The 15,387-nt window shown below is 45.6% G+C and overlaps 1 protein-coding gene across 1 annotated transcript; it reads left to right on the top strand.

Annotated features, from left to right (window-relative positions):
• Positions 1-8,485: 8,485 nt before the first annotated feature.
• SNRPF (small nuclear ribonucleoprotein polypeptide F) lies at positions 8,486-10,780 on the top strand. The gene is made up of 4 exons (XM_039704040.1): positions 8,486-8,608; positions 8,791-8,916; positions 9,252-9,316; positions 9,917-10,780. Exons 1-4 carry the CDS (start codon positions 8,606-8,608, stop codon positions 9,981-9,983), a joined length of 261 nt encoding a protein of 86 aa, XP_039559974.1. The 5' UTR covers positions 8,486-8,605; the 3' UTR covers positions 9,984-10,780.
• The last annotated feature ends 4,607 nt before the right edge of the window (positions 10,781-15,387 follow it).

Consider the following 15,387-nt stretch of genomic DNA (forward strand, 5'->3'; position numbering starts at 1 on the left):
CCACCCACTTCACTCTACTGAGAATTATCTTATCAAACACTTAAAGTCAAGTCATAGCTCCATTAAAATTCTTGGTGCCTCAACATGGCAATATTGTGAATCAAGCTTAAACAAGAGTGTTTAGCATTGGACTTTGTGCCTGTTTTTAAATAAATCTTTAATTGTATCATTTAATCCTCTAGATCTTTCCCTGAGATAAAACATGATAAGAGCTTCTTCCTGAGCATTTAAAGTAAAACCCCACAAAACCACAGATGAGCTGATGTGTTTTATGTCCAATGCACAGAAGTATGTAAATCCATAAAGTGTCACAGGACTGAACTAGCCCTTTCTCCCTTATAATTACGTATCTTTTACAGCCTGTCAAAACAAGTACTCACTTGCCTTACATGAAGTGTCATAGGAAAGGAACACCAATATCAGTCCATTGCAACCCACAATTGATCAAACGACCTTAAGAATTGTTTTAAAACTGCATCATTTGTGAGAAAATGCTCAACATTGTGTAAGGCTATGCTACATTTTTGCCTCCTGTGCAGCAAAAAAAATGGGTACAAAAGTTTAATGTCAGAGCTAGTGTTTATTATACAAAATCCATATCAAATGCATCTGTTTATTAAGTGCAGTTGGCAGTGGTATTATTAAGGTTTCAATGTTTTCCATCCTAAGCTCCTCTGCTGTTTGTAACTCTGGCAGTTTTTAATTGTTTGTATAAACATTTACAGGAGGCAGATCTCTAGAAAAGCTTTCCTGGAAGCAGGAAATATCTGCTCTAAGCTGATACGTTTCAAGAAAATTTCAGAAGGTCATTTCCAAGAATGTTGCTTGGGAAAAACATAGGTTCCTTTCCCTCTATTTAAAAAAAAAAAAAAGTTTCTTCTGGAAAAAAAGTTTTGGAGCAAAGACGAGTGTTGTAGCAAACAGTCTTTGTTAAGGGTACACCTTTTGCTGTGCTTGTGAGCTGCAGCCATGGTCTAAGCCTTGAACCTGCCCTAATCCCCCAAATCACCCCAGCTTGCACGCAGCGGCTGGAGAGAGCCAGCTCACACACCACAACATGTCTGCTGGCAGAGAAGCAGGCTTTCTCCCATTGTTTCTATTACCCAAACTAGCTAAGTGTCTCTATCCTGCGTTGCAGTAAACAGTGCAATCAGGGCAGATCTTCCCTTTGCTGGCCTGGTCAGCACCTGCCAGTGCCAGTGTGCTCAACACTGCACTCCTGGGCAGAAGAGTGGATCCCTGCTGGCCACCTCTGGGTCCTACTGCAAGAACATCACTTCACCACCTGGGCCTCCTCATTACCTGCAGTGAAAACTGCCACAAGGACACTGTTCTGTTCATAGTATCTCTCCAGGCTCTTGGTGCAAGCAGGGAAGCCCAGGGCACATCACCTGCTGGGCAAAGAGAAGCCAGCTCTTATCCTCTGTGCACTTTGGGAAAAAAACCTAACAGTTGTGTAATTGATCTCTAACAGTTGTATAATTGATCTCACAGGGTACTCAGCAAAACAAAAGCAGAAATGCCAAACTAAATGACAACTTGCAGCTTTACAGGAAGGAGTTGTGTCCAGGGAACACCAGCACATCAGTGGACTCCTGACTAAAAAGGAGCCAGATAGAGCTGGTCTCTGTGAGCTGTCATTGACATAATGCAGTGGAAACTTCACTGGCCAAAACTCCAACTTACTGAGCTCTTAGACAACAAATTGCCACGGAGAAGACACTGCTCTGTTCACAGTATCTCTCCAGGCTCTTGGTGCAAGCAGGGAAGCCCAGGGCACATCACCTGCTGGGCAAAGAGAAGCCAGCTCTTATCCTCTGTGCACTTTGGGAAAAAAACCTAACAGTTGTGTAATTGATCTCTAACAGTTGTATAATTGATCTCACAGGGTACTCAGCAAAACAAAAGCAGAAATGCCAAACTAAATGACAACTTGCAGCTTTACAGGAAGGAGTTGTGTCCAGGGAACACCAGCACATCAGTGGACTCCTGACTAAAAAGGAGCCAGATAGAGCTGGTCTCTGTGAGCTGTCATTGACATAATGCAGTGGAAACTTCACTGGCCAAAACTCCAACTTACTGAGCTCTTAGACAACTCTCAAAAAAGGCATTTCTGTGATTCCACACTGCACCCAGTACATACAGCTGGGCACTACCCCAAGACGTATGAAAGTCAGGGCAGTGGTAATTTGGGGAGGGTTGGCATATAACCAGTGTAAACAGCTATAGCCATGCTCTCTCTCCTGGAGTTGTAACAGATGATGTGTGCTGAACCATGGGACTTTGAGTTATGAGCATACTGCAGTCTTTTGTGCTGTCTGCCTTGGCCATTTGCTCCTAATTAACTGACCATCCCCACAGTTAATTCCTGGTGCCTACAGTCCTTCCTGTCCTGGGCAGGCTCAGCCTCTGGGGTCGCAGGGTTTGAGAAAAGCCTGTCCACCTACACAAGCTCAGACTCCTGCTTGCTTCAGACAGGCAATGAGATACTCCAGGGTTCTGGTAGCTGAGCACAAACTGGCTGCATGGAAGCTTCTCCTCCACTCTGCTCCATGGGAAAGGCTGTACAGACAGATTTGCCTTTACAGTGGACCCTTGGCAGTCCCTCACCCAGAGAGGCTCTAACAAAGGAACAGCAGCTCAGCAGAGAGGCAGAAGGCACTGGAAGCCACCGGTGTCAGAGGCAGGGCAGTGAGTGCTGCCTCCAAGATGAGATGTGGGCCTTGGGCTCAGGTTCAAGTCAAACATGAGTTGCAGACGTCACCTGCGGCACATTTGCAGAGCACAGGAGGCTGGGGATTTCTTCTGCCTGCAGATCCTTCCTGGAAATGAGACTCTCTGAGCTGCCTGAGGACCAGCACTGGCTTTCCTGGGAGGGGTGCAAACAACCTAGTAGACTTTGCAGAGGCTCCAACCCCAAATCACTCTTCCCTCTGGCTATCAGAAGAGCAGATGTATCTGAAGAAATTAATAGAACCACAGCACTCACTGGGTAATGGAAGAAGGTCCGGACATATTTGTCCCTGCAGCTGCCAGTAAACCTTGATGACTCAGGTTGGTTTCTTTGGGACCTGGGCTCCTATTTCTCTGCCTCATCTCTCCAGAATATTGCTTGGGCTCAGACAGAGTTTTCCAAGAAATTCAGGAATCCTAGATTCAGCTTCTCCTTTTAACCCAGCATCATTTATGCCTCTGACTTTCTCCTATCCAGCTAGTTTCCTTCTCTCTCTGAAGTGGTGAGGGAATCTGTACAATGCCTAGTCTCTCTCGACCAGCAGGACTCTGTTGACCTACATGCCTGTTGCCTAATAACTCCTTTCCCTCCTCCCTCCCCACAAGATTTGCTGTTAAAAATGGCAGCAGATGAGGTGCTCTGTTATGGCAGAGCTTGCCACCTCACACAGAGAGCCTCCAACACCAGCCAGACTTTCTGAGCTCTGATCAGACAGATTTCTCAAAACACAAATCCTAAACAACTTCTGTGATTTGGAGCCAGTTATTAATATCTATTAAGATGTTTGTGTGAAAGCACAGTTTCCAAACTCCTTCTGCACAATACTTGATTTCGTTCTTTATGACACACACAAGCACACCATTTTATTGTTTGTACAGATCACTTTGTTTTCCTCAGTACATAATTTCAATTCCAATTCATTAATGTCAAAGCATAAAAGAAGCAACCGCACATGAAGCAACAAAAGTTTGCTAAACCCAGAAGATAACAGCTGATAATTAAGGAAGTCCCATTATTTCTTGGCAAAGGAGACTGTGTTTTCAGAGACACATTCTTAAAGGGCCTCTCTTTAGTGTAGCTGCATAATTTGCATGAACTCTATTTGCACAGAAAAATAAAGGTTTTCAATATGGATAAAAGGAGGCTTTAATGTGCTCATAATTTCTGTACAATACCCATACCATGCCCCTTCTTGTTGGCACAGCCTGGCCTTGTGACAGGTTCACAGAAGAGCCACTCTGGCAGATCTTTGATGGTGTGGACAAAAGATCTGGGCTTTTGTTAGCACATACTTGCCCCCCACCTCCACCCTCAGTCTCATTTTATACTGATATCATTGCAGAAAAACCAGACATTGTACTGACCTGAAACTGCACACAAATCCTCTACCCAAGAAGAAACCCCTCATTTCTATCTTCCCAGGCTCACCTCTGCCTCCTGCCCTGGCAGTCGATCACAGCATGATCTCCTGCTTACTGGGCAAGTCCATCCCAAAAGACTTTTGCATTTTGTTTGTGCTCCCTCACATTACTGCTGCTGGCCACTGCCAGGCATGCAGGGCCATTGGAAAGTCCCCTGGTTTTAGTGGTTTCCCTGTGTCCTTCCCTTTGGCTGTTTCCAAGTGCTGTTCAGCAAGACTGATTCTCTGTTCTGGTACAGTCTTACACCGAGATGAAAGTCTGCCAGCATGTGGAAAAAGGCATGTTGGTTGGATGAAGCTGAAACAGGCTAAGCAGTTTTGTTCCTCCTAGGACCTGAATCCTGTATATCCACCCTTGTACCACTGCATGCCTTTGCTTTGCTTGATGAGCATCTCAGAGAGAGATTACAGCCCTCTGTTCTTCTGAAGTCTGAGTCACTACCTCCCAGCTTCCAGTCACCATCAGTAGTGAAGATCTGTGGTGGATGGTTATGACCTCACATGGATATATGATCAAAGATTCTGTAATTAAAATGTCAATCAGCAGAGAGGAAAGGGGTTTCACTGGCAGACATCCCTAAAAAACACTGCTTGAAGCAAAACTGGTCTTCTCTGGCAAAGCCCCATAAGTCAGGACTATAACTCACATGAGGTACAGTCCTGCCAACAGTCCACACAATACTGCCACAGCAGTTCCCAAGTCACCAAGAGCTGACAAATGATACAGATTTCCTGCACACAGAGAAAATCTTGTGTTACTTATTGAAAAATATTTTTAGACAAGATACTCTCTACAGACAAATTGTGGGCAAGATCTAATATGATCTAGTATGATATCTAATGGAAAGTCTTCCATTATGCCTATTCCTGAAGGAAAAATAGATGTCCTTCATGCCATTACTTGGCCTGAGTCATAGGTCCTCTTCACATTTTAACAGCATTGCTGCAACAGGAAAACTCCTCAAGGGTGCACAGAGCTTCAAAATCCTCCTGGGTGCACAAGAGTCATAACCACTGCATCCCCAAGAAGTGAGGACAGAAAGCTTGTCAGGAATCAGCCACTTAAGCCTATTAACCACTGCCAGCCTTAGACTGAGGTATCACATCACCTAACAGTTTCAAGGACCAGACTTGGCCTAGGACTCTAGCAAAGGTGGGGAAGGAGGGTGGTATGTTTTTACCTGGGACAGGTTGTATGGTGAGGTTCTTACATGGCTTTGTAAGTTATGAACCCAACAGAAGCAGAAATTCATCTGCCACATAGCAGGGCTAATTCCATGCTGCTACACCCGATCCTTTTTGATGTAAACCTCTCCTTTGAAGGTGCTGTCTTCTGATGGAGCTTCCATTTTTTAAACTCAGCTCTGCCCACTTGCAGTTCAGGGCTGTGCTTTCATGGCTGCTTTAAGTTCTTTGACTGCAGCTGGTGCCCAAGACTTGGTGATGGCAAAGCTGCTGCTCTCACTGCTCTGGTGGACATGACTGAGTGGTATCAGAAGTAGTTTGCCTGATGTGGAATAAGAATGCAGTGGAGGAAACCCCCACTGACACTGGCATATCACTAGGAAAAGGCATGGGATGATCACTAAACGCACAGCCTGGAAGCTGGAACATGGGGCAGCTCTGAAAGTTTCCTTAATAATGTGTTTATGGCAGGCAGAAACAGGTTATGGCAGGGAGTTCTCTGTTTCTCTCAGCAGTGTGATGGTACAGGGGCCCTCTCAGCCTGGTTTTATGGCAACACAGTGCATTAGTGACATCAGTGGGCAATTGCACCTACACAGACAATGCCATCCAACCAGCCCCTCCACCAGAAATGCTGCTGCCCTTGAATGCCCAGCTGCTTGATGTGTTTCCTTAGGAACAGAGCACAGGCATTTGTGTTAAATTCCCACCCCCGAGCTGTAAGAGAAAATCCTATCTATCCACCCAGGAGCTAAGGTTTGGATTAATCTGTTACAACAACTCTTTCCTGTTCATTTCCTGTTGGCAACAGCCTAAATACCCAAAGCCAGAAAAGAATGCAAATTATTACTTCCCCTATTACATGGGAAATACAAAGAAGACAAAAGGTGAAGTTCACCCCTGTGCTGAAGATCACCATAGGAAGACTGTGTCTGAGTCAGAATGATTCAGTCAACAAGGTAAACAGCAAATTCCTCATAAGGGCAAAAGAAAAACATCTGCTATTTAATTTCCTGATTATCTGACTTACTCAGTTAACTACATCAGATGTAGTCATGCATTCTGTGCTTTCTCCTTCCTACCCTACCAGCACACAAAACTGCTGCAGGCCCAGTCTCCAGCTGATGAGATTACTGACATGTGAATTCATGGACCAATTGTGAAAGTAGAAGTCAAGCACCCTCGCTCTCTGACTGAGATCCACAACCCTGAGAAATGCTTGTTTATTGTAACAACAGGGCTGGAATATTTACTCACCTGAAGAACAGAGGGTATTAAAAGAGAAATATAAATGCTCTTATTTTTTGGTACACAAAAAGTTTTCCCAACATGAGAAGGAGATATTGTGGTCAAAATTGGTTTCATATGTAAAATTAACTAGTGCTATTTACAGATAACATACCAAACCTGTTATATTGCCATTCACAGACATACATGTTTATCCTTGCCAGAACAGTGCAAAAATTGCTCTTCCAGTATGATTTTATTCAAGACACTCACTCTAAGCTCATTGCATTCTGCCACATTATACACGGTATCATGTGAAATCAGCTGTTCTATACTGCAAATGGCATGGAAAATTATATATATTTATAATTTCCCATTGTGTTAATATTTTTCCTTCATAGTCTAAACAAGACTTCCTTACAAAAAAATCTTATAAGTTAGTTACTCTTTCGGCTGGCCTATAGCGAGTCCTGCTGCCAGAAAGATAATTAGCATTATTTTGCTCATATATACCATTTCCCATTGTGTTAACATTTTTCCTTCATAGTCTAAAACCAGACTTCCTTACAAAAAAACTTATAAGTCAGTTACTCTTTCAGCTGGCCTATAGTGAGTCCTGCTGCCAGAAAGATAATTAGCATTATTTTGCTGTTGCTTCTGTTGTCCATCCACTACACCCTAAAAGAAAACCACACTTATTTCTAATGGTCATGGGAAGGTGTGTCTAGATATCTTCACAAGAAGTTCCACCTCAGCATGAGGAAGGATTTCTTCATGTTGGAAGTGGCAGAGCACTGGAACAGGCTGCCCAGGGAGGTGGTGGAGTGTCCCTCTCTGGAGACATTCCAAACCCACCCGGACACGTTCCTGTGCCACCTGCTGCAGGTGACCCTGCTTTGGCAGGAGGGTTGACTGGATGACCTTCAGAGGCGCCTTCCAACCCGAACAACTCTGTGGTTCTGTAACTGCACCTGTGATGTGTGCTGATGAACAGGAATTACAATTCCATCCGTGTCCCGCACACCCACCCACGGTGTGCAAGGACAGTCTGGACCTGGAGAAGATGGCTTGCTGCACCAACAGCTTTCAACGGGCAGATTTAAGGAGGCAAGAATGGTTTTGCCTTCGATACCAGGGCACCAGAGTCGCTTTTGGAAGGTGGAGTGCACAACCCCCGTGATCTCTGTTACCGAAAGGTTAAGTTTCCTGAATGTGTTTTCCACATCCAGCACCCAATCCGCTGGAGATCACGGGAATACGCTGCATGCAGGAACAGAAATACAGGTTGTGGCACGTGATGAATTCATGCACAGCGCAGTAGAAGGCACTAGCGAGGATGTGACAAACTGGTGAGGGCACAGGCGCTGGTTCAAGGCACTTGCCTGCCAAAGGCTAGGACGTGAATTAGCACTGATGTTTCACGGCTCGCTCTGCACCCAAGGACATCTTTGCCTGGGAGGCAAAAGACACGGACAGGGAATTCGCACTTAACGTGTCCTATAACCTGTGAGATTTTCCATCCTTGCGTGCGCAATCCGAAAAGGCGCTGGCCCGCGGGCTTCTTTTCGCGGACGGACGGACAGACGGACGGACAGACGGACGGACGGCGCGGGGCTTTGGCCGCCCGCGGGGCTGGCCGGCACGGCCAGGAGAGGCTGTGCCAGCCCTCCCGCCGGTGCCANNNNCACAGCGCGCGGGGACGCGCACCGGGGACGCGCACCGGGGACGCGCACCGGGGACGCGCACCGGGCACAGGCTCGCACCCGCGCACCGCCCACGGCCGCGGCAACAGCGATTGGTCGGGACTGGGGTGGGGGGAAACTGACCGGCCAATGAAAGAGGCCCGCGGCAGCGGCGAGCCAATGGGCAGCCGCGCTTGAGGCTCGGCGCGCCGGGCCGGCAGCCAATGGGAGCGCGGCGCGGGTGAGAGGTCGGAGGTGGGAGAGCGGCGCCCCCGGAACGGGAAGCGGAGCGCGGCGCCTCCCGTTGTCCCACGGCGCGCACGAGGGGTTCCCGCGCCGGCCTGCGCTTCTCCCGCCATGGTGAGCGGCAGCCGGGAAAGCCGAGGGGCCGGAGCCGGGAAAGCCGAGGGGCGGGAGCCGGGAAGGCCGGGAGCCGCGAGGGGCGGGAGCCGGGAGGGGCGGGAGGCGCTCCGTTACCGGCGGCGGGCCGGGCGGGGCGGAGCGGGAGGCGGGCGGCGCTGACCGTGTGCTTCCCCCGGCAGAGCCTGCCCCTCAACCCCAAGCCGTTCCTGAACGGGCTGACGGGGAAGCCGGTGATGGTGAAGCTGAAGTGGGGCATGGAGTACAAGGGCTACCTCGTCTCCGTGGACGGCTACATGAACATGCAGGTGAGCGCCGGGCCGGGCCGGCGCTGGGGATGCATGGACAGACTGTGGCTGCCCCGCTGGCCAGGCCGGGGCCGGGCTGGGTTGGATGTGAGCAGCTGGTGTGGCGGGAGGGCTCTGCCCGTGGCGGGGCTCGCAGTGACACGGTGGTGCCTGGGCAGGACCTTGCCCGCAGCCGGAGCCGGGCTGTCCTGCTGGGCTGCAGGGTCCCGCTGGGCTGCGGGGTCCCGCTGGGATGCAGCCAAGCCCTGGGCGGGGGCACAACCCTGATGTGCTTTGCAGAGCCGCTCTTACTGCTGTCATTCTGATTTTTTTTTTTGTCTCATTTTCCTTTCAAGCTTGCAAACACAGAGGAGTACATAGACGGTGCGTTGTCTGGACACCTGGGTGAAGTTTTGATAAGGTAATTGGGGTGTTGATTGTGGTAAATCGCCTAAATCACCTCACCAGTTGCATTAAAGCTTATACTGATTGATGGTGTTTCTTGTTTAGTTAAGATGCCAAATGTAGCTCTTACAGGAAGGCTGTTAATGTGTCCTTTGTATCAAAGTCCCTTCTGAGAGGAGGAAAAAATAATTTTGGAGTATATTTAAAGAAGCATTTATTATCCCCTTTGTGGTGACCAAATACTTTTGTTTTTCACACTGTTGTGTATCTGGGAGTCCTTTGACATTGCAAACTAGTGCATTGCAACTGGAAACACTTTGCATGCTTGGAAGTTAAAAGTTAAATTTGACTGTAACTGTTCACCCTAAAGTAAAAAGTTTTGTACAGCATTGTCAAACAGGTATTACATTTATGAAGTTGCACAATTTAATGTACTGTGTGGAAAAGGCGTACAAGGTCAACAGCAGCATTTTGTTCTGTAGAATTTGGCTGTTGCCAGTCTACGTTCAAGCAGGAAAATGTTTAAAGCATGTTTTATGAGAAATGTTTAAAGCATGTTTTATGTGGGGAAAATGATAATGTTTATATCTAAGGGAACTCTTGGTTCTGTTTACAGGTGCAATAATGTTTTGTACATCAGAGGTGTGGAAGAAGAGGAAGAAGATGGAGAAATGAGAGAATAGGTGTTTTGTATTTCTGGAAATAAACTTTTTTTTTTCTTTTCTGTTTTTCATACTTTTGTAGCAAGATGTTTATTTCCATTGTGTGTTAGTATGGGGAAAATTAACCCTTTAAAAGATCTTTAATATTTGACTGGTGTTTGAAAAACTAATGCTGGAGGAACAGCAGGTAATTATTTCAATTTAAAGTTGTAAATATTGAAATGAAAAGTGAGTATTTAAAAATACCAGTTATCTTCCCATCTGTAATACAGAAAGACTTAGCAGCATCTATATTTTGCAGTATGTATGTCATGACTATTTAAATACATTTCATCTTTAAAATTGTTTATAAAACATTTGGAATTAGCTGGGAAGATTTCACTGCAAGTGTGGTGTGGAGATCTGTTATACCCCAGTTTCTCTCAGAAATGTTCTCCTGCTTTGAGTCAGGAAGCTTGAAGTGTGGCTGCATGGTCATTAAGGAAGGACAAATGTGTATCAGCTTAGCAGCCAGCAGCCACACAGGCAAAAGCAGCTGCAGGGATCCACAGGCTTGAGTGGCAATATTAGGGTTGAGACAAGAGACTGCAGGGTGGGAGTGTGCTTTGTGAGTCTCTGCTGGAGAATGGGAAGGGTACTGTGGTCCTCCTCAGCAGGTTGTGAAGAGATGTTCTGCCTAAAAGCTGCACAGGTTGTGGCTGTCAGGATACATCCTGCAGAGAAATACCTCCCTGTTTCATGTTGGAAATCATCCCTGGAGCTATCCATGTGTTCCTTTAATATTTACATATGTAAGTTTCTATAAAGAGTGAAAATCATTTTGGATGTACCTGTGCAGGTGTTTCATTGCTTAAACCAGACCTTTTTTGGCAGCGTGGAGGCTTCACAGCTCTGCTGAATTTCCCTGCAGTCCCATTGGGAAAGAGAAAAGAGCTATTTAAGCTAAAATCAGTACTAGCACAAGGATAAATGAGTACTTTAAAATTGGCAATGAGCCTAGGAAACCTCAGAACAGCTAGATGTGCTCTGAGTGGTGGCAGGAATGAAAGGCAAAAAGGCATCCTCACCTGGTTTGTGAACAGCACATCCTGTTAGGGACTGCATGGTGCAGAACAGTGCCCTTCCTGTGCTGCCACTGATGGCCACAGTGCTGTGATCAGTGTCAGGGGAGGAACAGCTGTGACTGTCACCTTGGTGTCTAGGTCAGCTGCTTGCTTGCAATGGGCTGGCACTGATCTGAAAGCTGCTCTTGCCCACGAGGGAGTGGGACTGGAGGTGAGTTTGTCTTGTATTACCTGAGCACTGTACCAGCATAGGGCTGTCACTGGCAGCTCACCAAGCTTCAGCTTTTCAGAGTGACTGGGAAGACCAAGCTTATGCTGAACCCCTTCTGTGTGCAGACATGGATGTGGCTGTTCCTCAGCTGAACAGGCGTGTCTATAGAAGGATGTGTGGAGTTGTGCTGTACAGCCAGAGTGCTTACTTCCTTTCCTGAGGGGAAAGAAAATGTTTCTGCATTGCAGAGAGAGCTAGCTCCTGTAATTCATAGCACTTCCTCTGATTCCCTTCCTACAGGGTGAGAATTCCTCAGTGTAAGAGACCAGTTGTTGATGAAATGTTGATTTTTGTGCTAGGAAGAATCCTCACACAAGGAAAGTCCTGTAGCAGTTTAAAATGAGTAGAAACCTTTTCAAGAAAAAAAAAACAAAACAAAACAACCAAGCCAAAGCAGAAAATAAGCAAGGGAGTATTTTGTGTATAATGACCTTAATGTGGCAGATAGTTCCCAACTTAAGAATGGGCTGTTATTCCAGGACAGACAGCCTGTACCCATCATCAGGAAAGCAGCCACATCTGGTTTTGCTGGGAGCTGTTAGAAATGAAACAAAGTAGGCAGACACAGCTGGCGAATATCTAGATTAAACCACTATCTAGAAAAAAAGTAAAAAAACCAAAACACCAAACTGGAAATCTCCAGTAAGACGAATAATAGAAAAGACAAGTGGATGTACATTTTGGAAAAGCAAGAACTCAGAACTGAGAAAACAAAGATGTTTTTCTCATGTAATCTATCTCCCTCTTTCAGACAAATAAGCTGCTTTACAGCATCTTGAGTTTTCATCCTCAACAAAGGTGTGATCCTTTCACATAGCTTCGTATTCTTTTGAGATGTTTTGTTATATCTTTTTTTTTGACAGTTTAGACTTCAAACTCAGACCATTTTACTTTTGCATAGCACCAGGCATCAAAGACTTTAACTAAATAATACCTTGGTGCATAACTTGATAACTAATCTCAGTTTAATTACGCTGCAAAAATGGAGGCATGTGTTTCTCTTTGCTACCATGAAGTGTTCCATTCATTTCAGTGGAAGAACCCATGTAGATAGTCAGACAACTTAAACATGGGCTTAACTTAGATCCTTGTCCTAAATGATGGGGAGAGAATTGCAGTGCAGGTGAAGATAAAGTGATCTGAGTATATCAGAGTAATTGGAGCTGGTTCTTAGTTCATATGGAGTAAGCCCCACGAATACAGATTTTTTTCATTTGTGGAGAAAGTCCAAAAGACAAAAGAACTGGAAACATTCACTTAGGTGTATATTAAAGACAAAAAAAAAGGACTTGGGATGTGTTAAATACAAGGTACATAAAGTAACTAAAAAGAAAAATTGCTTTCACATATTTACATGACACACCACATGTAGTTTTGAGCTTATTTTTGTGTTTCTCATTTGGGTGTTAGGTTGTTTGCTGTTTAATTTGTTCCAATTGTTTATAGGATAAAAGAAATTAAAGTAGCAGGACACTCGGGAAAAGACTACACCCTGCAAAACCACTTATTTAATGCAGTGAAAAGGTGGTCAGAAAGAGCCTAGAAATAGTGAGGCATGACATACCACATGTAGTTTTGAGCTTATTTTTGCGTTTCTCATTTGGGTGTTAGGTTGTTTGCTGTTTATTTTTTACTTGGAAACTTTCCCATTTCTAGGTGTATGCAAAAAAATTGTACACAACCTACCTGAGAAGACCCTAAATCCTTATCACTGCTAAGAGAGAAAATACTGCAAACTCCAGTTCTGTATTGTGCAGCTCACAGACTGCAAAGAAGGACAAGCTTTGGCCATAAACCCACATTTGCAAGTCACTTTCATCCAAGTGATGCATTTTCTGTGTTAGGATCCTGAGGGTTTACTGACCTCTGCTGCTTTTGTAAACAGGAAATAGCAATCAGTAAATTTCACTTGTAATTAACTTGTGTTTAGGCATGTATAGCATCCCCTTTCAGGACACTTCATCATGCTATGTGTATTACTGGAAAGGTCTGGTTATTGGATGAAAAAAACTAATCTACAAATATAAGGAAAATGTAGCCAATATTTGATTTGAGACTCATCTCTAGCTTTGGGCTTTTAATTACAAGTTGTTTACAAGAACAGACATTCTAATGTAGCTCTGACAGTGTATTTGGAAATGTGTCCTGGAGGAAAAAGCATATTATATTCTCATGTAAAGCACCAGCAAGAAGAGATGAAATCCCTTAAAGCAAAAACCTGATACTCAACTTTTTTATCTCTACTTTTCCTCCAATTGAAGATGCCACATTTAAAAATTATTTTCAAAGAGAACTTTCACTGGAACTTTAAGGTGGTTTAAAAGCTCTAAATTTATGAAATTTTTGCAGGGTTCCTTTTGCACCCTAGAGTCCTCTGTACATCCAGTGAATTCTGCCAACATTTTAAAGAATATGGCCGAGTATTTAGAATCTGTACTGTTTTAATCAAACTCTAGAATTTCCTGAGGATGCAACCTGGAAACCATTCCTGCACTTACTTTTCTAGGCGGTATTCTTAAAAATAGATGGGGCACAGCATGTCAGAAACGTGACTGCAATGGATTGACCTTTTTTCTTACACTGATCCATTACATTCTTCACCAGAAAAGAACCAGGGCATATAGAAATACACAAGCACATCTGTAAATTTTCTGCAAAGAGAGTTTTAGTCTTAGAATAAAATACACTCCTAGCTTACAAAGCATAAAATCTTCACTGATTCTCAGGTTTTAAATCAGGATCTGACCTTGAATCTCAGAGAAGCCTAGAGCACAAAACTGATTTTTTCTTTTAAAGTGTAACAACATAGCTCACAGGTGTGTTGATCTTTCCTTTTTTCCCCCCTCCACCACAACATGCTGTGTTTCACTCCTGACACAACAGCTCTCAGCCCACCACCACTGCTTAGGCATTCCCCACAATGGGATGTCCTTCTGTGCTTGTTATGATGCTGTTGCCAGGTTCCTCTGTGATTTCTGCTTTCAAACATATTGTGGTACTGCTGGAGAGCACCACAGTCAGCAGCAGGAGCTCCTGGGAGTGGTGAAGCACCCTCTACCAGCTCTCCTGTCCATCTTCTCTGCGTGCCTAAGTGAGAGTTCAGGAGGAAGACAAAGGTTATGTCATGGTGCAGCATTACGGCAGTGGAGAAGCATTGCAAGGTAACATCCAACTCTATTGTAGTTTTACTCACTTTTCAGGTTTGATATTAAATACAAATTACTGGCCTTTAGATGCAAATCTTGCCTCATTTGTAAACAAGACCTCACCAGAAAGGATCATTCAAAGAGCCAACATAACCACCTGTTTCTGCTGAACGGGAATATGTACATGCACATAGATGTCTTACAAGCATTTACAATCGATTCTCTTTCTAAAAGAAAAGGTGTCTAAAGAAGATTGCCACCCCGGGAGTAGTGTTTGAGGGACTACTTGTTTAGAAGGACACTCCATTTTCCAGTTGGGGAATACTGGAGTCCTATAGATGCTGTGAATCTGGGAAGAAAACAAAAAAAATCCGTGTTAGGAGCAAGTATTTCCTCTCTGATTCTCCCATCCTTCGTTCTGCAGGGGGCAGCAGAATCGCACGAACATTTCGTTGTGGGAATCAGATAAATTAATATCTGCCTGGATAAAGGAATGTGTGCCTGAACATCTGGCGCGGCGGGAGGTGCTGTGGTCCCTCGGGGCTGTTGCTGGGATGCGGGCAAAATGATGGATGCTGGAGAGGGGATGGACGCCGGGGAGGGGGCCCGTGGGCAAACAGACGCTCCCGAGCAAACCAGAGGCTCCTATTTTCTTGGCAAAGGGAAATCTCCAGGTGGTGCTGTGAGGACTGAGAGCTCCGGGAAGCCCCAGCTGGAAGACCCGGTGCTTGGGAGCTGCTATTGAGCCAGCACGATGCAGGGATGTTGTCACGTTATCCTGGACCGAATCCGGCAGAGTGCCCCGCGCTCAGCGGGCTGCGGCGAAGCCGGGGCAGAGCCAGCGGGCAGGGCCGGGCCGGGCCGGGGGGCAGGCCGGGGCCGGGCCAGCGCGGCTCCTCCGCGGGAGCTGCGGGCAGACCCAGCGGGCAGGGCCGGGCCGGGCC

This window comes from Passer montanus, unplaced genomic scaffold (genome assembly GCF_014805655.1).
Source record: "Passer montanus isolate IOZ18808 unplaced genomic scaffold, ASM1480565v1 scaffold17, whole genome shotgun sequence".
In the NCBI taxonomy this organism is placed as follows: domain Eukaryota; kingdom Metazoa; phylum Chordata; class Aves; order Passeriformes; family Passeridae; genus Passer; species Passer montanus.

What these genes read in the sequence shown, in the direction of transcription:
- SNRPF (XM_039704040.1), top strand. An exon ending in ACGGCTACATGAACATGCAG is followed by an intron (nt 8,917 to 9,251) that starts GTGAGCGCCGGG and finishes TTTCCTTTCAAG; the next exon opens with CTTGCAAACACAGAGGAGTA. An exon ending in CTGGGTGAAGTTTTGATAAG is followed by an intron (nt 9,317 to 9,916) that starts GTAATTGGGGTG and finishes TTCTGTTTACAG; the next exon opens with GTGCAATAATGTTTTGTACA.